This window comes from Ziziphus jujuba, chromosome 8 (genome assembly GCF_031755915.1).
Source record: "Ziziphus jujuba cultivar Dongzao chromosome 8, ASM3175591v1".
NCBI classification, from domain to species: Eukaryota; Viridiplantae; Streptophyta; class Magnoliopsida; order Rosales; family Rhamnaceae; genus Ziziphus; species Ziziphus jujuba.
The window spans coordinates 9235482-9256320 of NC_083386.1; the positions used below are offsets into that span (position 1 = coordinate 9235482).

The 20839-nt window shown below is 29.3% G+C and overlaps 3 protein-coding genes across 4 annotated transcripts; 1 reads left to right on the forward strand and 2 right to left on the reverse strand.

The window, feature by feature from the left end:
- The first annotated feature begins 7716 nt into the window (after window positions 1–7716).
- On the forward strand, window positions 7717–10457 carry LOC107413195 (uncharacterized). Its single transcript, XM_016021081.4, has 5 exons — window positions 7717–8438; window positions 9190–9311; window positions 9456–9496; window positions 9586–9684; window positions 10018–10457. Exons 1-5 carry the CDS (start codon window positions 7910–7912, stop codon window positions 10190–10192), a joined length of 966 nt encoding a protein of 321 aa, XP_015876567.2. The 5' UTR covers window positions 7717–7909; the 3' UTR covers window positions 10193–10457.
- Window positions 10458–12474: 2017 nt separating this feature from the next.
- On the reverse strand, window positions 12475–15284 carry LOC107413182 (uncharacterized). Of its 2 annotated transcripts, XM_025071425.3 has the most exons (4): window positions 15063–15284; window positions 14691–14775; window positions 13481–13719; window positions 12475–12871 (listed from the first exon to the last, which is right to left on the reverse strand). In XM_025071425.3, the coding sequence occupies exons 3-4, from the start codon at window positions 13646–13648 to the stop codon at window positions 12668–12670; spliced, it is 372 nt and encodes a 123-aa protein (XP_024927193.2). In that variant the 5' UTR covers window positions 13649–13719; window positions 14691–14775; window positions 15063–15284; the 3' UTR covers window positions 12475–12667. The 2 variants fall into 2 exon arrangements, with proteins under 2 accessions (XP_024927193.2, XP_024927192.2); XM_025071424.3 differs by lacking the exon at window positions 14691–14775 and having other exon boundaries at window positions 15063–15282.
- A 1532-nt stretch (window positions 15285–16816) lies between these two features.
- On the reverse strand, window positions 16817–20045 carry LOC107413181 (cytochrome P450 714B3). The gene is made up of 5 exons (XM_016021061.4): window positions 19532–20045; window positions 18802–19028; window positions 18289–18539; window positions 17516–17870; window positions 16817–17303 (listed from the first exon to the last, which is right to left on the reverse strand). Exons 1-5 carry the CDS (start codon window positions 19824–19826, stop codon window positions 16878–16880), a joined length of 1554 nt encoding a protein of 517 aa, XP_015876547.4. The 5' UTR covers window positions 19827–20045; the 3' UTR covers window positions 16817–16877.
- Between the last annotated feature and the right edge of the window lie 794 nt (window positions 20046–20839).

A 20839-nucleotide genomic window follows, 5' to 3' on the forward strand; every position in this document is an offset into this window, starting at 1 on the left:
AAGGATTACTAAAATTATGTTTACTTAAAGGATTTCCACTAAAATTATGTTTTTCTTTTTATAATACATGTAGGTAGTTTTAATTATGTATTTTACTAAAATTTTGAATAATACATTATTATTATTAAGTAACTAAAGCGACAAACATAAAACTACAGAATTTATCCTTTTAAATTGCAATATAATTAATTTGAGGTTTGCATTTTTAAATTTGATTGCAAATAGAAAAAAGAAAAGTTTGTTATTTGATTAATGACCACTAGTTCACAAAAGTTTCGATGTTTACATTTTGGGAATGCAAGGTGCCATTGATTTTCTAATTTATAATTTAGGTTTTTATTTTTTGTTTTATTATTATTATTATTATTTAAAAAGTGAAAGTTAATTGAAGGGTATTTTGGTTATTTAGAAATAAAAAAAGAAAAAAAAAGAAAAAAAGAGGTGCCCTTAATTCAAAAAGATTGAAGTGGTTGAATAAAGTTTTGAGAAAGTAGAAAAATGTTTCGGTCAACAAGTAACATCCATATGTCCCTGTCTCTTTACACAACCAATTGAGAAGCGCGTACGAAAAACCTGTACGTAGCGTATACATTTAATAAATAATAATAGTAAATGAAAATGGGTAAAAGGAACGGTCAGCTTGAAAACTAAAATTTTTGTGCATATTAATTTTAATTTTAATTTCTCTGTTTTTCACAACCAAGAAAAGAAAAAGTACTTTATTTAAAAAGGTATTATTGTAAATTTGGCAGTGTCACAAATTATTAAGTAAAAAAAAATTTTCAATTTTCAGTTTCCATATGAAACTCACAAAAATTTTGTGTTGTTTGAGCGTGTAACACATGATTTAGCCGCCTCAGCGTGGATCTTGCCACGTGATTGTGCGTAAAGAGCCAAACTGACCGAGCTTCCAAAGTGCGTGCCACTGACAGACCCAGCGAATCCACTCTCTAAGGAAAAAATAATAATAAAAAAATCATATACGACAAAAATATATATATATATTTATCACTTGTGTCAATTATAATTAATAAACTATATATCTGACAACTTAATAAATAAATTTTATAGAACAAACCTTTTTCATATAGATTTTTAGTTTTGAACAAAATCAGAGTTAATAATTGTAAAATCAACGGGGAATTTTAATAATACAGTCTGTTTATAATGTGAACGGTTTTTATGCGGACCATAATATTGATGATGATTTTTTATAGTATTGATGACAATTTTTTAAGAAACCATCGTTAATACTATAAAAAATCATCACTAATACTACGATCCTTATACGGACCGTCTTCACCATAGAATTTCCATTCAATAATAAAGATAAAGAATAAATATTATTGATCTTCCTATTTAAACATTTCGATTCTACCATTAACCTTCCTTTATTACAATCACATATAGATTTAGTAAAATTGTTTTTCGTCACTTATCTTCTCTGACGATTAAAGAATATAATCGACACTTTACATTTAGAAAAAAAAAAAAAAAAAGAAATAGAATCATTGGGACGCATACATGACTTGCAGAGATTATTATTGTAGGGTCAAAGTTTCAACATTTTCATACTTCTTTAGAATAATTAATAAAGATTTATAACTAACATAAATTTACATTTATTTTAAAATCAATATCTAAATAATATAAATGAGCAAATTTTCTTGGATACAATCTTTTAATTTTCTATGTAATAATTTCTCTTAAAAACTTGTTTTAGTCGAAACTACAACAACAAATATTATTAATAGTATTTTATAAACAATTTATATATTGAAAATTTTTAAAGTAAAAATTTAATATTTTTTTATTTAAAATTGGCATATAATATCTAAATGTTATTAAAAATTATTTATCAACGACTTAATATTTTTTAAATAATTTATTATGTATTCAATATAAGGTAAATAATACTTACTTTAAAGTGCTTTTGGGCTTAAGTATTGTCAAGCCATCGAGAACGTATCCCAGCGTATCTTCCGGATACGAAAAGGATCTTATACTCATTTATAACATAATTTTTTTTTTCTCTACATAAAAACAAAATAATATTTATGTTATATAAGTATAACAGTTGGATTTTTGTAACGTTAAGCTACGTTGCTTTCTAGAGCCTCGTAGACTGACATACTATGGGCAGTAATAGTTTCGACTTTGGACACATCTAATTTTAAATTGCTCGACCCTTGCAAACTCATTTCACGTTTAAATCTTGGCTAGTGCATTGGACTTAGGCACGTCTCCAATAAACTTGATAAGCAGTCTCTTAAATGAATTATTATAATTTGAATAAAATGTATAGGGATTATATTATTTTGCATAATTTTGATCATATCTACATTCTTTGTATAATGGAAACATAGTTCCTATTTTATATCGGATTTTATTGATATAATAATTGTTAAAAGTTGTCATTATCTAATTAGAAGTGTAATTTTAAATTATTAATTATTAACACTTAGTTAGAATGTTCTACAATTTTTTTTATTATATGAGAAAAAACTCAATTAATAAGACCTAATAGTCAATTTGATTCTTCTTCTATCCGGGATTCATATTTATTTAAAAGTAATAGCATACTAAACTAGCTCTTGAACTACTCAATTTATATTTTTAGTAGAAAAAGAATAGTTAAATTTGATCAGCTTGTATTTCCTCGAAAATAAGAATAGTTAAATCTACTAAGGGATAATAGCGATGTTTAATACCTTCAACAAGAAAGAAAAGTGATCTTAACACATTTCTACTTTATATTAGAAATATGTTTAGAACAAATCATTTTTATATAGTTTTGAAACGGTGAGAATTTTATGAGGAATTTATGGAAAGGAACATGCCAAGTGAGTTGCCATATAATTTTTTTTTTAATCAATCTTAAAAAAATTGAACCAAAATAAATAATAATTAATATTGGATCCCAAACATATTTTATAGGATGATCCTTCCCCATTTTGGTTTTATTCTTAAAAAATAAAGGTTATTTGCAATTTGATGCCCTGACTTTTAGAGTTTTATAATATAGATTTTTAATTTTTTAAAATAATAATTTAAACTTTTTTAAGTTTGTTGCATATTTATTCTACTTTAATTTTGACCAAATAAATTGGTAAAGTTCTGCTAGAAACTTGCATACTAATTTATAAGGAAGTGAAACAGGGTGTTGATAAATGAGAGGAAAGCAAAATTATTACAATTTTATTTTGTTAGAGTTGAGGATTAGATCAATATATAACAAATTTAAACATTGAAGACCTAATTACTATTTTTGAAAGTTGAAGGCTTATATTATAAAACACTACAAATTAAAAATACATAAAGGCAATTAATCCAAAAATCAAATAATATTAAATAATGTATCATTGGTTAGGTGACATAGATTAAGGGTCCATTTGGTATAGTTGTTGAAAGTAGAACTCTAGTATGTAGAGTTTTGTATAATAGATTTTTTTGAAAAAGAACTTTTATTAAAAAAATGAATAAGTGCTTGGTTGTAAATAATAAGGCTGCATTAAATGTCTAATGAATTTCTATATAAACTAAAACAACTACATTAAATGTTTATTGAGCTTCCATATAAATTAAAAAAAAGAATTTTTTTAAAAAAATATAAAATTTGAATTTCTTTAAAATGGCTTAAAAAATTATTATTATTATTATTTTTTATCAACAAGTGCTTGTTGACTTTTATCAAATACCTTTACTTTTTAACAAGAGAACTTTGACCTTCAAGTAGAACTTGTGGCTTAAAAAAATTCTGCCAAACAGATACTAACACATAGAAATTCTTATACCAAGTACCAAATCTATATATATATATATATATCAAATCTATATATGTAATCTATATTTTGCTCTGTGTGTGTGTGTGATTTTGCTAAAAGTTGGTGACCAAGTGTAGGATAGACATTTGTTTTTGTGTGTGATTTTGCTAAAAGTTGGTGACCAAGTGTAGGCGTCCAATGTCTATCCTTAGAATGTTGATCAAGGAAAAGAAAAACAACAATTTGAAAAAAACTATTCCATATTTATTTGGTTAAATTGAAAATTTGTCTGATATATATAAGAAATTAAAAATTTAAAGGTTTAAATAGTTTTTTTTTTTTTAAATTTGAAAATATAAATTATAAAGTTTTAAAAATTGAGAATTATAAAATACAATTAATTCAAAAATAATATTATCTATTTTTTTTTTGAGTAATTATATGAGATCATAAGTTATTAAAATGTAAAATTTTAAAATAAAAGTACTAAAATATGTATATTAATTAAAATATATATATTTAATATTTGATTGGATCCGATGATGAGTAATCAAATTAGAAAAGTAAATAAGTCGAGGAGTTTGAAAAGCTTCAAAGTCCAATGATAGTGATATGGCATAAGAATGAGATGGGAATTGAAGCATAAAAATAAATAGAAGGAAAAAGAATGAAATAGAAAACCAATGAGAAAAAAGCACTGAAAATGGGCATATAAAACAACAACCAAAAATTGATGTACGAGTTTCCTAAAAGCGTGCAAACTCCACCAACCTTGTGAAACAATGAGTTGGGCTGGCACGTCTGCGTTCGCAGATTTACTTCCTAACATTTCAGCCACAGCATCACTGATTCTGATAGTACTCAAATGGCATAATTTAATATCTTAAGGGTGATCATTGAATTACATTTTGCAAAATTACCCACATTCGTTTCCTAATGCTGGATTTTTGTTTAGTTTTAGTTTTTTTAATTTAATTCTCTGCAATTTATTTATTTCAAATATTTATTAGTATTTATTAATGGTCTTCATAATCCATTGCACATGAAAATTAATTATAAATTTTAAAAAAAAAAAAGATAACAAAAACCAAAAACAAAAAACCAAAGTGTTTGGTGGTAACGTGATCTCTTTTTAATTTTAGTTTTTTAATTTTTTTATACTTAAATTTATGTAGTTTATCTACTTCAAATGTTAGTTAATTATCATTATAATTTGTTAGATATTTTAAAAATATATATATATATATATATATATATATCTAATCTTGTTAATTTGGTGTCTATATAATTTTTCTTCCTTTCTTTTGATAGTTAATTTAAATACCTAATAAATTTTAAATAATTAGGTAGAAAAAATAAAATAAAATAAACATAAATTAAAAACTAATCATGTCAAGTAATGGTATTCCCAGTATAATTTCAAATTGTATTAAATTTGAAGTTTATATTTTTTTCTTTTCAAGTTTCTACTTGATTGAGATTCTTAATAAACATCAATAAATATGAAAACTAGATATAATTAAGTAGAAAAACTCAAAAACAAAGTATGAACGTTTTATCAAAATGACATAATTTGTCTTTTATCAAAAAAGAAAAAAGAAAGAAAAAGACATAAATTGTCAACGAAAATATAAAATTATTTTAACATTGGAGTGTGGGAATTTGAGATCTGGGACTTATTAATTGTCTGAAAAAAAGAATAATGATAATAATGTTATACGAATATATATATATATATATATATATACATATCATTGAACCACTTAAGTTAAAGATGCTGTGTAGTATTAGCACACCCATTGAAAGGAATATTATGTAAGACAAAAAGAAGATAAGGACTACCAAGTGTTATCAAGTTATGTGAGGCACGTAAAGAATACTGCTAAATTCCATCTTCGAAAATAACAAGTATTCAAAATATTTACCAAAAAGAAACAAAATTATTTTCTTAGGTGTAGTTGTATATGTTTCATAATTTCTTTTAATGAATGATATTGGTATAAACCAAATGAAAGAATTTATTATCTAATGAAAAAAACAAAAAAAAAAAAAAACAAAAAAAAGAAGAAGAAGAAGAAGAAGACAATATATAAATGAATATTTTATTTACGATTTGTTTAAGTTTTTATTAACATTATTTATTATCCCTTAGATATTTAAGGGATTTTTTTCTATTTGTTTTCTAAGCCAAGGTAAGGTACCTTTCATGCATTTTTTCTTCGTCTTGCTCTCTTGCACGCCTTTCTTTATTTCTTTATTTATTTTTAATTTTATTGCTTATTTTCTTTTCTTTACTTCAAATTAAAATTAAGATAAACTAGTAATGATCTTCTAACTTAGCTCAAGAGGGACAATTTTAGAAGGAACTTTTTTGCTAATTTTGCACAATTTAGTGCTTCTTTTTTTTTTTTTTTTAAGTATTATAATAACTGACTCTTAAATATGGTTTTATTTTTTTTTTCTTTTAAATGTGAAAAGTTGTACTTTGAGCATTGAAATGAAAAGTCAAATTAGTTTTAGTCACAAGTAAAAAACTTGTTCCCAAAATTGCTAAATATAAAATTGGGTTTACTTGTTAGGGATTACAGCTACACTGCTTATAAAATTTAGGTTGTTTTGATGTAAAAAAAGAATTTAGAAACTAATTGAAATGAGAAATCTACTAAAATACATAGAGTTTTAAGCACCAAAAAATAAATAAAAAAAAACTAGTATAAAAATGTTTTAACAACATTACAGATCACACTTTAGGAATAATCGCATAAAAAAAAAGAAGAAGTTTGAACTGTTAACTAAATGAACTATATGTTAAAATAAATAACATCAAAGAATTCTATAAATCATATGATAATCAGTAATTTGAAAAACTACAGCATATGAAATTGACTAGATATTAGATACCAAGAAATTTCTTGTTTTGGCTACCAAAAAAAATAAATTAGAATGAAAAAAATAATAAAATAATGTAATGAAAGGTCATGCCTTGCACCATTGTTTTGACAATGGTCATTATTGACCACAAATTCATACCAAATATGTCTTCTTGTTATTATGATCGAGTTTTAGTTTTCAAAATTGATAATCAATAGATTTTGATCCTTTTTTTTTTTTTTTTAAATCTCTCAAATGGTCTTGTTCCATATTCAAGACAATTTTTTTGAAATTCTAAATTATTATTTTACTGCCAAATATTGATGAATATATAATCATTTTTTTTTTACCAATGTATTTACCATGTATGTGGATTTGGCATTAAAATGTTCCAACTACCACATTGATACGATAAACAAAGCTAATAAAAGTTTTAATGGACACGTGCTTCAGGTGCTATATTACTTATTTTATTTTATTAAAAATAAAATTGACAAAAATATTTTTTTTATGAAATAATAAAAAAGGTATTAAAAAATAAATAAAAAAATAAAATCAATGATTTTTTTTTTTTTGGTGAATAGAAAAAAAAATGATGATCATTTATTAACTAGTTGCTATGAATAAAATTTAAAGTTGGTAAAGGAAAAGAAAGCCAGAAAAAAAAAAAAAAAAAAGGTTGGGAAAGGAAAATGATCAGACTCCACTTACAAAATTTCAATTCCAGTTTAATAGGAGTTTCACCGAAACTCCAATACACCTTTCCTCACCTTATCATAGCCCTCTAGAATACCACAAAAATTTTCCAATTTTCCAGACAAACACGTGACCCAACTAATTAATCACCGAACACGTGCAGCAAACATTCTCAACCATGACCATTTTAACCTCCGCTATAAAGTATTAAAAAAGCCAAACAGACAAGGCCATTTTCGTCAGTTCAACGAAGAATTCAAAACAGCAACGAGGGTAAAAAAGTAAAAAAAAGATGGGAAAACTCTCGAATCTTTATCAATACCCCAAAAAAAATTATATTCTAAAAGCATATACCCGATTTTCTTATTACCAAAAATAAAAAAATAAATAAATAATTAGACCTTTTTTTTTTCTTGTGGACCCCACAGAGCCTCTCTCCCTCTTCCCTAAAACGCTTCGCCGTCACAGGGAAGCAAAGCAAAAAGGAAAACTATTTTTTTTTTCAGTGATAAATGGGCGCGTAGGATAAAGCTCCAGCGTACGATAGCCACAGACTAAAACGATTATCGCACCCGGTGATGCTCGGTGTACTTTGCGCACGCCCCAAGCCTTGGATCCTCACCTCCTTATCTTCCTTCGTACACGGCTCGGCCGGTCACCACCACCACCACCACCATAGTAGTAGTAGTCGCCTCCTCCACGCGCCAATCCAATCCGCCGACTTTGCCGGTGGCTACGCGCGCCTCACCCGTCCACGCCACCATTCCAGTGCTTGTCAGCTTGGCGGCGCCGGTGGCGCCGCCGCCACTGCTGCTTCGATATGGCATGCCATATTACCGGCGGCCGGACGGCGGTGCGATGTTAGGCGCCCGGGCGTTCAGTTCGAGCTGAAAGGTGAGGGGTCGTGGAACGCCGCGTGGGATGCGAGACCCGCACGTTGGCTTCACAGGCCGGACTCGGCCTGGCTTCTGTTTGGAGTCTGCGCTTGCCTCGCACCGGTTGTCGACTTGCTCGACGCGAATTCCGAGCCGGTCGTTTCGGACGACAAGGCCAACGTCGTCGTTCCTGATGAAGTTGTCGAAAGCTCCTCTGGTTACAGGGTTACAGGTCATTTTACACTAAGCTCCGCAAATTTATATATAATATGCTTTTTTCTAAGAAATTCCTTGTTATGCTTTTTCGTTTTCTTCGTTTTTTTTTTTTTTTCTTATAAAAATATCAAAATTTATTTAGAATAGTATGTTTTTCTGATCATCAAAACCTGTTTATGAAATCTGATAATATGTGTATCTAGGTGTTTTGAGAATATATATATATATATATAGGTGCATAGGTTTGATTGTGTATTGGTTTGGTATATTTTTAAGATGGTTACCATATCTTATTTTTGGAGGAGAATAAATCTCTATCATGCATACAAATTTTAAAAATAATATTTGCTTTTGAAACCAACTTTTTTTTTTTGGGTAATTAAAATTGTTTCTAAGTTTTTGGTTGTAATAAGTTACACGGTACACAACTACACATATTTTGGGTATAATTTCAATATTGAAATACACTGAGGAGCTACTATTGCATTTAATATAGTTTGAAGCGAATGGTAATAATAAATTTGGGATGCTTATTTGTGCTTCTTCTTTATTGGTCATGGCTTTTGTTTTTGCTCAAGTTTTGTCTCTGTGTTTTCTTACAAAATACAGCAGAGAGAGATGAGGAATTCAAGTTTTCTTCTTTTTTTTTTTTTTTTAGTTAATTTTTGGAGTGCTGCAATTTTTAAAGTTTGTTTTGGTTGAAATTATGTGGGAGAATTATTTTCAAAGTGCAAATTATAAGATATGAAGTGGAAAAAACAAAACAGGGGTGGCAGCTGATGGTCGATGCCTATTCAGAGCAATAGCTCATGTGGCTTGCTTAAGGAATGGGAAAGAAGCTCCTGATGAGAATCGACAGAGACAACTTGCTGATGAATTAAGAGCTCAAGTAATTTCTTTCATTTATATATATATATATATATATTATATTCATACACCCCTATCATTTATAATTCCTGTTTCGAACTCTAAAATTTTTACTATTACAATAAATTCTCAATCATTATTTAAATTGACTATGGGGTGTGTGTAGGTTGTAGATGAGCTTTTAAAGAGGCGGGAGGAAAGCGAGTGGTAAGCTTTCTGATTGTTGGGGATTGTGAATGAAGAATTTGGTTTTATTCATGTGCAGAAACTGAGCCATTTTCGTATGATATGTTTAGGTACATTGAAGGGGATTTTGATGCTTATATTAAGAGAATTCAAGAACCTTATGTTTGGGGTGGAGAACCTGAGTTGATCATGGCGTCTCATGTTCTGAAGTGAGTTCTAGACTTTTCTTTTATAGTGTCTCTTGGAAATTTCATTAACATTATGGTCTAATTGTGCATACTCTGGGGACGAATTTGTTCGGTAAATGTTTCCTAATTTGTTAGGATTATAGGATCATATTTTTTTATCTAATCCTGATGTTGAACTCTTTAAGTTGTAGGTGGCTTACTTTCCTTGAATTGTATTGAATTAAATTTCCACATTAATTGCCATCAGCATCGTAGGAACCAATACTATTATACTGGTTGCTGAGTTCCATTACTCTTATTAATTTGATCATCTGCCTCAGATTTATTTCTGATGCCATCCGTTTTGCAATGCAGGACACCGATATCGGTCTTCATGAGAGATAGAACAGGTGGTTTGGTAAACATAGCAAAGTATGGTGAAGAGTATCGAAAGGTTGAAGAGGATCCAATTAATCTTCTCTTTTATGGGTATGGTCACTATGACATCTTGGAGACTTTCCCGAACCAGAGTTGCCAGAAACTAAACTAAACATGTAGAAGTTGGATATGGTCTATAGAAACATCATTTGCCCTACATTCAAATAAATTGGAATAACTGTTGAAAGAGCATGGCTGATTTTTACATAATGGAAGAAATTCACCGTGAACTAAAATCACTCGTTCATTGGTTTGCTGCGGTGAGCTAAATTCAAGCATAAGCTTGTTCAATTTTTGTAGGTTAATTAATTTTCTTTTACAGAATTTTGATATACACATTGGAATTCAATAAAATTATTTTCTGGGTTGTTTTGTTATTTCTTGTTTTTCAAGTTATTCATGAAAAAATGGATGTTCTTTATATGAACTTGCTAAACATTATGTATTACTATTCCCCCCCAAAAAAAAAAAAAAACAAAAAAAGAAGTCATTTTGCATTACTTTTCTGGTTGATGCTACGTTCTGTTATGTGATGTAAACCTCCCTCTTTTCTTCTATTGAATTGTAAGACAGTAGAAGGAATAATGTAAAATCATACAATTGCTTCCTCTGTGCTCTTTGGTTGGTAACAAAGTAATCTTGTAACACTTTTTTTATATTGCTTGGTAAACATTATAAGGTATCCTGCTTTTAACAAAGCACAAAAAAATAAACAAAATAAAACATATTTCCAAATTTTTTCTTCTGACAGCTAAAGGTTTTAGAATGTGGGTACTTTTCTCTTTGGAGTGGAGTCACTTTTACTGTTAATAGTCACTTTTACTGTTAATAGTATCCAACTTTTTTACCAGATTATCCATTCTTTACCGAGGAACTTGCCTGTAGTGAAGCACCAACTCTTTAAAGTACCTACTTTTTTCCACCTTGATGCCTTGGCCATGTGTTTTTGTACCCTATTTGTTTTGTCCCTTTGTTTATTCTGAATACAACTCTCTGAAATGTGTATTCTTATGAGAGGTTAAATTTTTTCCGATAATGGTTTAAAACAATATCTGTGGGGCCGCATCCTTAAAATTTGTTGTTTTGCTGAGAAACAAAAATATATCAACGACAATAATCACAAGAGAAACAAAAAAATTATCAGAACACTCCAGGATTAGTGTTGGCCATTGAATTGAAAGGAAAAGGAATATCACAAAAGTCTAATTGGTCCTGCAAGAAGAAGAACACCACATCCCCAACAACACAAAAGGAGTGCAACTTCATTGGCGATCTACAAATCTACTTGATGAAACAAGGGCTAAATTTATTGTTTGTTTGGACAATGATTTCGAGTTTGGATCCTTATACCCTAGAATAAGAAAAAGTTAAGCTTCAATTTTCCAACAAAAATCAGATAAGTTTCACTTAGCACAATAAAAGTTAAACAAATAAAGTGAAAGATAAGGTGTTCAGAGAGAGTAATTTTCAGTCTTTTGTTTCAATTCAAATACTTTGTTCAAAGCAACCCATTATGGAGAAAACTGGCAATGGGTCTAAAAAGTGTTGTTTCTCTCTCTCTCTCTCTCTCTCTCTCTCTCTCTATTCTCTGTATGAATGCATAATCCATTGGAAAACTAACGATTTTTTTTTTTTTTCTTCCCATTAAATTTTCCTTTACTCCAACAACAGAACCTATATAGCATTAGGCTTTGCCCATTGATTGATATACCCAAAGAAAGGAGAAAATCTCGGATGACACAATAGTAAAGCTCAGTATTATATATGATACAATTTTCATGATTTTCTATTTTATTAATTTATTAATCATTAACTATCTAGACATTTGGTATTCATAATTTGAACAAATTTGATGCCCTAAATTGTTTTTGTATAACAATAATACTACAGTGACTAATTTGTTTACTAAATTTGTCTAATATCAGTTAATAACGTGATAATATTTAATTAATTTATTTATCTATTCGAAAATTCATTTATTTATGTTTATGTTAATGAATATATTAATCCATAATATATTGATAAATTACAATACCACATTATCTCATAAATGTTTTTGATAAACAATTTGGCTCCTATAACACTTATAAGATAACGCTTATAAGGAAGAGTTCAACTGGCCAGCTCCATAACGTTTGAAGATGAAGAGATTTTAGTAGCTTTATTAAATATCCAGAGCCTTTTGGGTTTCTAACCGTTTCTAACTTTCATATACAATTCAAGATCAAATTATACTAATTATAACTTTTAATAAGGTTTTGGATGGAGTTTGAGAAAATCAACACAGAACAGAGAGGCGAAAAGGTGAGAGAAATCTGGTTGGCACATTTTTTCATTTTTCAAAAACAAGAACACTAGAAAGGTACAAATGCACAAACTTGTTTCACCAATTGATAATAATAAATGTTGTGATAATTTTTTATTGGTTTGCATTTGATTTTACTTACCAATTTAAGGATTCACTTATCTTATATTAAATTCTCAACAACAAAAATTACAAATTACTTTCTGACTCATTTTTAATTTTACAAAAAAAGAAAAAAAAAAAAAAAAAAAAGAGGTACTTAGCTAGTAAACCCAGCAATTTTCAAGGGTGCCTTGGTTTTTTAAGTTCATTTACTTTAACCTGCTTCACGTTACCGATGTTAGGTTTTGTAAACCAAGTTGTGTACAAGAACTGCTTGTGAGGCCCTACGTGGTTGCATATTAGTCTCAGCTTCTGCCTCTCCCTCATCCATCTCAGCACTATTTTCATGTGCCTTTTGCTTGTCAATCCTCTCAAACCAACTTCCTGCAAAATCATTCACACAAGTATCAGCTAGTACCACATAATTTTATACCAATCAATCTCATATCTTCCTTCAAAATATATAATTTAAACTAATAATGTCCCCGCAAACACAAAATTTAGTACAATAGAGCTTAAAATGGAGAATGGAAAATCATAACAATTTTTAAAGATAAAGAGAAAAGCAAAGGTTTAAAACACAAAGTCGATGTTCAGACTCGATGCGAAATTTCAATGTGCAGTTTAATTCCCAAAAAAAAAAAAAAAAAAAAAAGCATAGCAAATGTAGTATGTGAACAACTATAACTTTTTCTCATGCTGTAATGAAATGCCATAAGCAATTTAATGCAACAAAGAAGATGTGTTCTGCTTGATGAAGTCCAACAACTCAATTATCCAAGTCTAGGAAGATGCAAAAGCTAAAATCCCTATACCAAAAATCCTTTTTGAATCTAATAATTCTAACATATTGCCACACCTAAGGTGAACAGATGATGACCAGACCAACCTCAAAAGGTGCCTCAGCTCAGAAGTCATAAATATAGAAAACCTAAAATAGTTTAATTTGTTTAGTAACATTAGAGATTGGAAGCCAAGGAGTGAAGCAAATACCTTAACATGATCCCAGGTTTCTGCAATGGTTAGAGGACCATGCTCCTTCACAATATCAAAAATAGCCCGAGTGATGGTCTGGGTCTGCTCAGGTGGGGTTTTCAGCTCTATAGGCTTCATGGCTGGCTTTGGTTTCTTTGCACAGTACCTTATCATAGTTGCAAACATGATTACACTTTTTGTTTCCCCAAAATGTCATGTAATGCTTTTTTGACTTCACCGCAAAGGTACAAATAAACCTAAATAAAGGCAACAAAAAACTCAAATAAATTAGAAATCTCAAATGCTCATAAGTTTTTGACTAAGAAAAAAACAACCAAATAACCAAATTTTTGTGTTAATGTGAGTGAGAGAACAATTGATAGAGAGGGACAGAAATACTATCAAGATTAACTTCGTCTTATAATTGTTTATGTGGTTGATTATTGTCTTAACAGTATCCATATAAAAACTAAACCCAATCTATAAGTAATCACAGAGACATAGTTTAAGATTACAAGGTTTGAATGGTTTTAAAGTTACAATTCAAGTTTATACTATAATCTAAAACAACTAGAAACTGCATCCGAAACAACTGATGGCAGGCAGCCAATTGACATAAAAACAGAGCTATAGGAAAACAGGAAATATTCAACTGAGATGATCCTAATCCAAAATGGTGTTCACATAAACGTTGACAAACTTACGGTGAGATCCAATGGATCCAACAAAAATATCAATGACCACTTATCTTCGAATCATAAAACTATGAGCATTTATTTGATAAAAAAATAAATAATGATAATAATAGCAATCATTGAAAGCTATAATATTTCCCAAAAAAAAAAAAATGAATTTCCACAATAATTATTTACAGAACTCTTATAATAAGATCAAAACTGTAAGGAGAGCTTCTAAACCAGGAAAAAAAAAGAAAAAAAAAAAAAAAGGAGGAATTAAAACAATACCTTCATTAAAATTTGAAAGTAAGAAATACAAGAAAAGAAATATCTAAAAACAAGCATCACCAATCTCCCATGTGAAAAAGTCAGAATACCACAAGCCTTTGATGATCTATAGTACCGGTTTGGTAATTTGAAAGTCACCATGAGAAACTGAATGTAGTATAAAATATCACTCATGAAAACAACACAAGAAGCTCAAAATTAATCATGGAAATGCAACAACAAACATTACACCACCAGTAAACGCTCATGAAAACAGTCCTCACTTCTTTTCAGAATATCCATATTATATGGACTTCACAGTAGCAAAATGCCAAAATGTAAATCTAATCCAACCCAGTTCATGTTTTTCTGCATATTATGAAAGTATATCATAAGAATTGACATTCACCAAAAAATAAAAATAAATAAATAAATAACTATAAGAATTGACAATTATTATTATTATTATTTTTTTTTACTAAGCTCTCAAAATGTTGTTGGAAAACGATAATTTTTTTTTGAAAAAAAATATATCAAGAATCAAAGATTAAAAGAAACAAAAAATAAAAAATAAAAATAGAAAGATATTATGATTATCAATATGTGAAAATAACTTTTTTTAAACGAAAGAAACAAGAGAGAAAAAAAATCTTAACCTTTAAAATTATGGCCCCAAAAGCTATTCGCCTCAATAAAAATGGCGAACTCTGAATGCCCAAACGCCAAAAAGTGTTATATAGGATTAATTACATACGGGTTGGGTTTTTTAGTAGCGAGAAAATTGAGTGAGAGAAAGAGAGAGCCAACAGTGCAGGAAAAACTGAACAAGGGTTGAAGACGAAGCAGAGAGAAAGAGAGAAAGAGAGACAGATAGAGAGAGAGAGAGAGAGAGAATAAATAAACTACTGTAATTTATGTTGCAATGGGCTTAAGGTGTGGACTCCAGCTGAACGGGGCTTAGCATCGTTATGGGCTTTTGCATTAGATTAGGGAATAAATTCTATTTGTACTCGAGGTTAACTTTATACAGTCTCCGCTTAAATATTAATTTTACCAAAATGCCATCCGCCTCTATCTTCTTCTCTTTTTATTTTAACTTTTTTAACCTCTTCAGCAATGCCGGTTAGCAGCACCGGCTGCGGAAGAATGTGCTTTAATATTATCAAAAATTACATTATAATTGCTTATTTTGTTAGATATATATAAATATAACTCATTTGTATAGTTAATGGGATTAGTTTATTTATTGAATCAGTAGGATTTTTGGACATATATTTTCTGTAATATTCCGGTTGACCTATTAGATCGAAGGAATAACTATCTTTATAAACCTATTTGATTTATTCATATTAATAATAATAATAATAATAATATTATTATTATTATTAAATTATTATTTTAGTATACATTAAAATAAATGGATAAGTCATATAATTTGTATATAACTTTAATATTTAAAAAAAAAAAAAGGCAAAGGTTTTATTGTTAGTGCAAGTGAGAAAAATATACATCATATTTGTATTACAGTTTTGATAGACCATCCAGATTAGTTAAAAAAGAGTTAAAGAGTAATATGTTCATTATAGGTACTGTTATTAGATGTTTTTATTTTGCAGATTGCAGATTTAGTTTATCAATAAATGTATTTGCAAGTTAAAACTTTTACAATTAATTGTTAATAGCAAATGGAATTTAATTATGTACGTTTATGTTTATGATACTGTGTTTATTTTATTTACATAAACATATTAGACATCCAACATAAATTGGGAGAGCACATTTTTATATGTTACCAACCCAAAAGTCCTGTAACATATATGTTATAAGTGCTTAGTCACGGATTCACAGAGAAGACTATAGAAAGAATGAGAGAGAGCGAATTTTGTTTTTTGTTTTTTTGGGGGAGGGGGGCTAATGATCGAGTAAAATTTTGTTGATTGGGTGATTGTGGAAGTTTAAAGTTTGTTTTGGTAGGAATATATTATACATTTGTTGTTGGAGACAATAAGATCTATGCTAATGTAGCTAGCAGATGTTTCACATTTATATTATCCTGTTTTATCCTTTCAAAATTACCCCTTTGCACTTGGACTTGTTTTATTATTGTTATTAATATTTGTTTTTATTTATCTACAATTGTATTGGTTTTACAAAATTTCTAATTTAGGTTTATTATTAAAATTATGGAATTTTGATTTAAAGGCAATGTTGCTTACCATTGGCATTAAATGGAAGCAAAAGAGGAAATGCACAAAGTTTTTTTTCTTTGTTTCTTTTTTTGCTGTCCATACTCAAATTTAATTTAATTTTTGTTTCATATACTACTAAAATAAAAGTATTTTACTCTAAATTAAAAAATAAACAAAACTAAGCATATAATATACTTTTTCTACGCCCTGAGCTGAAAATCTTAAAATGAAAGAGAAGCCATCTCTTATTGCGAAAGAAACAAAGTCAACAGTTTTGGTAGCTTAAAGCTTCCTCATTATCAAGTCCACTCCATGTTCAGGCTCAATGATGACCTTCAGAATAGGTGAATGCCTATACTTGGGTGACAAAGAAAATGAGAAATTGGATAATATTAGAGAAAGCAGGATTCTAAGCTCAGCCATCGCAAAGTGTTGTCCCAAACATATACGAGCACCAGCACCAAATGGCATATACACATGGGGATGCTTGCATGAGCCACTAATGCCATTTGCAAACCTCTCAGGCTTAAAAACATGAGCATCTGGTCCCCAAATTTCTTGGTCATAGTGTAATGTTAGGAACAATGTCCAAACATTAAGCCCTTTTGGAATCTTAATGTTCCCAAATTTTAGGTCTTCTAAGGCCTCCCTCGACAGTAGGGGTCCCGGAGGGTACAAACGCAAAGACTCATAGATTACCATAGTCAACTGCATGCAAAAGTACAAGGTGGTTAGACTCTTAAGATTTAGTTTTTTTGCCAATCACTAAACTTATCCCACATTATTTGATAAACAAATTTGATAGCTCTAACAGTATTGTTATAAAGACTTTAAAAATACCAGCACACTCATATGCTTGAAAGGCAAAATTGAAAAACCAAGGAAATTAAAGAGAGTTAATTATGAGTTCCTAAACTTACAACTTTCATCTTGCGAATCATGTCGGCATCAGGCATTTGTCCCTGACAAATATCTTGAACTTCCTCTCGTACTCTACTTTGCCATTCTGGGTTGATGGCCAACAACATTAAAGTCCACATTGCGGATGCAGCGGTTGTCTCATAACCTGCCACATATATATTCCTACAATTGTCCACAATATAACGATCCGCTGCAGCTTGGTCTAACCCAATATTTTTAGCACCTTCAGAGATTAGTTGCAGTATATCCTTTTGATTTCCTACTTGTTTTTTTTCTTTCACAACTTTGAGAACCAATGCTCGAATCTCCTTTTCTAACCTTGTTGATTCTCTATTGTCCTTTGTAGGAACATATCTGCATGTATAAATTATGCATAATTGATCATTTAGTATAACAAATTGACATATAATTATAGTGCCAAAAGACAATCAATAAAAATTAACTAGCATTTTATTTCAAAACATATAAGATTAATTTCAACAACTAATTGTTTGATACAAATATTTATCAAGCATTGCTATTTGACATTATTGGTGATGATGGACCACTGTCAACATGGTAATTGCTAACTGACAATATTTGATAATATATAAAATTTTAATTTTAAAACTCTAATTTAAAAAAATGAAACTTTTATGGACTGCTTTTTAAATTGTCAAATACCATATGACTTCTATTCGTGATGGTTTTGCGATCACAAATAATGTTATTCTATTTTATTTGGATAATATATACTATATAGTAATAAAGTTAAAGGAGTGGAATTTCTCACTTCATGATAGGGAATAATGCATTGATTGTGCCAATCTTAGAAGTAATATCTCCAAGAACTTTAAGCTTTGAGAAAATCTCTTCTCCAGCAGAGTAATTGCTCCCAAAACAAAGTCTTGAAATTACGTCTCTGGCGAATTTTGTGGTATGATGCTCAACGTTAATATCAGCAACTCCACCATTTTTTTCAATCTCAGCAGCTAATAAATTCACTACTATGCTTGCCGACTCAACCATCAACTTTGTCATACCCTTTAACCATAATACACAAATAGGAATAATAACAATATTAATTCCAAATAAATAAATAAAAAAGAAGAAGATAAATTAACATATAACCTACCCTATATTTACTACTATCCACATCCATCAAAATATATATATATATATATATATATTTTCTCATAGAAATAAAATAAAATATTATTTGGGTTCCTGAATAGGTACATGAAATGGGTGTAGAATTTATTTTAAATTTGTCAAAAAATAATAAATTTGATGGATATGTATATACCTTGACCTTCTCGTTAAAAAATTCAGGAGCAAGGATTTTTCTTTGTTGAGACCATTCAGATCCATTGGCGTTGACAACACCTCGGCCGAGCAAAGGATCAAACAGTTTCTGTGGGAAGGATGGCTTTCCAAAGCCCAAGGAAGTGCATAAAGTGATTTCCTTTACGATTTCTGGATCATTTATGTGCACAAATTCCATGTTGCCTATTGAGAACATGAATGTTGGACCTGCATACATTATATGGACAATTATCATTCCATGTATTTTAGGCTAGGTAGACTCATCTAATAACTTTAAAAAGGTTTTTTCTTTTTATTTTTCTTTTTCCTTTTTTTTTTCTTTTTTGTTTTGGTGATTTGGGCAATTTTCTGAGGAAGTAGATTTTGCTGAAACCAAAAGCAACCAAATCTAATATTTTGGTACGGTGGTAACCTAGCTTTTTTAAAAAAAAATTTTTTTTCCGTTTTCAATTTTTTTTAATATTTACTTTTTCGAATATAAGATTGTTGACATTTTCTTCGCATAATAGCTTAAGACATCCTGCACTACTTCCATGCTAATAAAAAAGTAAAGCATACCATAAAATATAAAATTAAAAACAATTTCAAACTGTTTTCTAAAGCCTATAACTAAATTAATTGCAAAAAATAAAAAAATTGAAAACCAAAACACACTCTTTAATATAAAATAAAGCAATCATATACAATATAATAATAAATTAAAAACTTGCCATATTGTTTAGTCCATGGAGGGAAAGTAGGAAAAACAATAGCAGGAACATTGTGTACAATCCCTTTCTCTCCAGGAGGTGGCTTTTGGAGTTTAGCTTGTGCTTTATTCATATCACCCAAATTACCAAGCAAAAAAGTTGTTGGAGGGCCTTTTATGCCTTGTTTTTTCATTATTTCTCTCAGTCTTCTGGGCTTCACAAACAGAGCATTACACACTCTTACCACCAAGCTCAAAACCCACAACAACAAAACTGTCACTACTATTTTTGAAGGCTCAAGCTCTGGAACCTCCATGGCTAATACTGTGTCTGTTTTTGGGTTTTGCGTTTCTCAACTCTCTCTCTGTTTATGTAGAACCGGATTGAGGACCCAAAGTCAGATTTTAGATCTGAGATCATAATAAAAAATATCTTTGGGTTTTGCTCTTCCTAACATCTTCTCTCTCAATTTATTTTTGAAATTTTTTTAAGCAAGCAGCCTGTGTGTGCTCGGGATCGAGTCTTTGGGTTGGGGGGGAGCCTGGGGGCCCAGCCACACTACCCGGAAAAAAAATAATAATAATAATTAAAAACTTTCACTATTGTCAATTATAAAAAAGGCTTTTATTTTATTTATTTATTTATTTTTAGTGATATATTCGTCTGGCTGCTAGCTAGTGTAAGTTACCAAGGATTTTCGTATTTAATTATAAAATCCATTTGTTTCTTTCTGACTAGTCTGGTCCGATGGGGTATATTATATTTTTCCAAAAACTGGACAATGCTCAACCATGCATATGTGTGCATCGATTGCCAACAATAAGACAATATATAAAACAATTCACCAAAAAAATAAGACAATATAAAATAAATACAATTAAGAAAACCTTCAAAAAAAAAAAAAAAAAAAAAAAAGAGGGTGGGGGAGCCTGGGGGCCCAGTCACACTACCCAAGGATTATCGTATTTAATTATAAAATCCATTTGTTTCTTTCTGACTAGTCTGGTACCATGGGGTATATTATTTTTTTCCAAAAATGTACAATGCTCAATCATGCATATGTGTGCATTGATTGCCAACAATAAGATAATATATAAAACAATTCACCAAAAAAATAAGACAATATAAAATAAATACAATTAAGAAAACCTTAAAAAAAAAAAAAAAAAAAAGAAAAGGAGGAGAGATGCGTGTCTATGTATAACAATATAATTTTTACATTAGTTTTTACCAAAAAAATATTTATATAATTTTAATTAAATAATATAATTATACAAAAATATTCTTTTATCATTTTGGATGCAGTGATGGACAAAATCCAATCTAAAT

Excerpts from the sequence above, each read along its gene's own strand:
- LOC107413195 (XM_016021081.4), top strand. The coding sequence starts at position 7,910 with ATGCTCGGTGTACTTTGCGCACGCCCCAAGCCTTGGATCCTCACCTCC. Across the intron at positions 9,497-9,585 it reads AGGCGGGAGGAAAGCGAGTG|GTACATTGAAGGGGATTTTG; the intron begins GTAAGCTTTCTG and ends TGATATGTTTAG. Across the intron at positions 9,685-10,017 it reads ATGGCGTCTCATGTTCTGAA|GACACCGATATCGGTCTTCA; the intron begins GTGAGTTCTAGA and ends TTTGCAATGCAG.
- LOC107413181 (XM_016021061.4), bottom strand. The coding sequence starts at position 19,826 with ATGGAGGTTCCAGAGCTTGAGCCTTCAAAAATAGTAGTGACAGTTTTG. Across the intron at positions 19,029-19,531 it reads TCCATGGACTAAACAATATG|GTCCAACATTCATGTTCTCA; the intron begins GCAAGTTTTTAA and ends TAATGTATGCAG. Across the intron at positions 17,304-17,515 it reads TGATTCGCAAGATGAAAGTT|TTGACTATGGTAATCTATGA; the intron begins GTAAGTTTAGGA and ends TTTTGCATGCAG.
- LOC107413182 (XM_025071425.3), bottom strand. The coding sequence starts at position 13,648 with ATGTTTGCAACTATGATAAGGTACTGTGCAAAGAAACCAAAGCCAGCC. Across the intron at positions 12,872-13,480 it reads AAACCTGGGATCATGTTAAG|GAAGTTGGTTTGAGAGGATT; the intron begins GTATTTGCTTCA and ends ATGATTTTGCAG.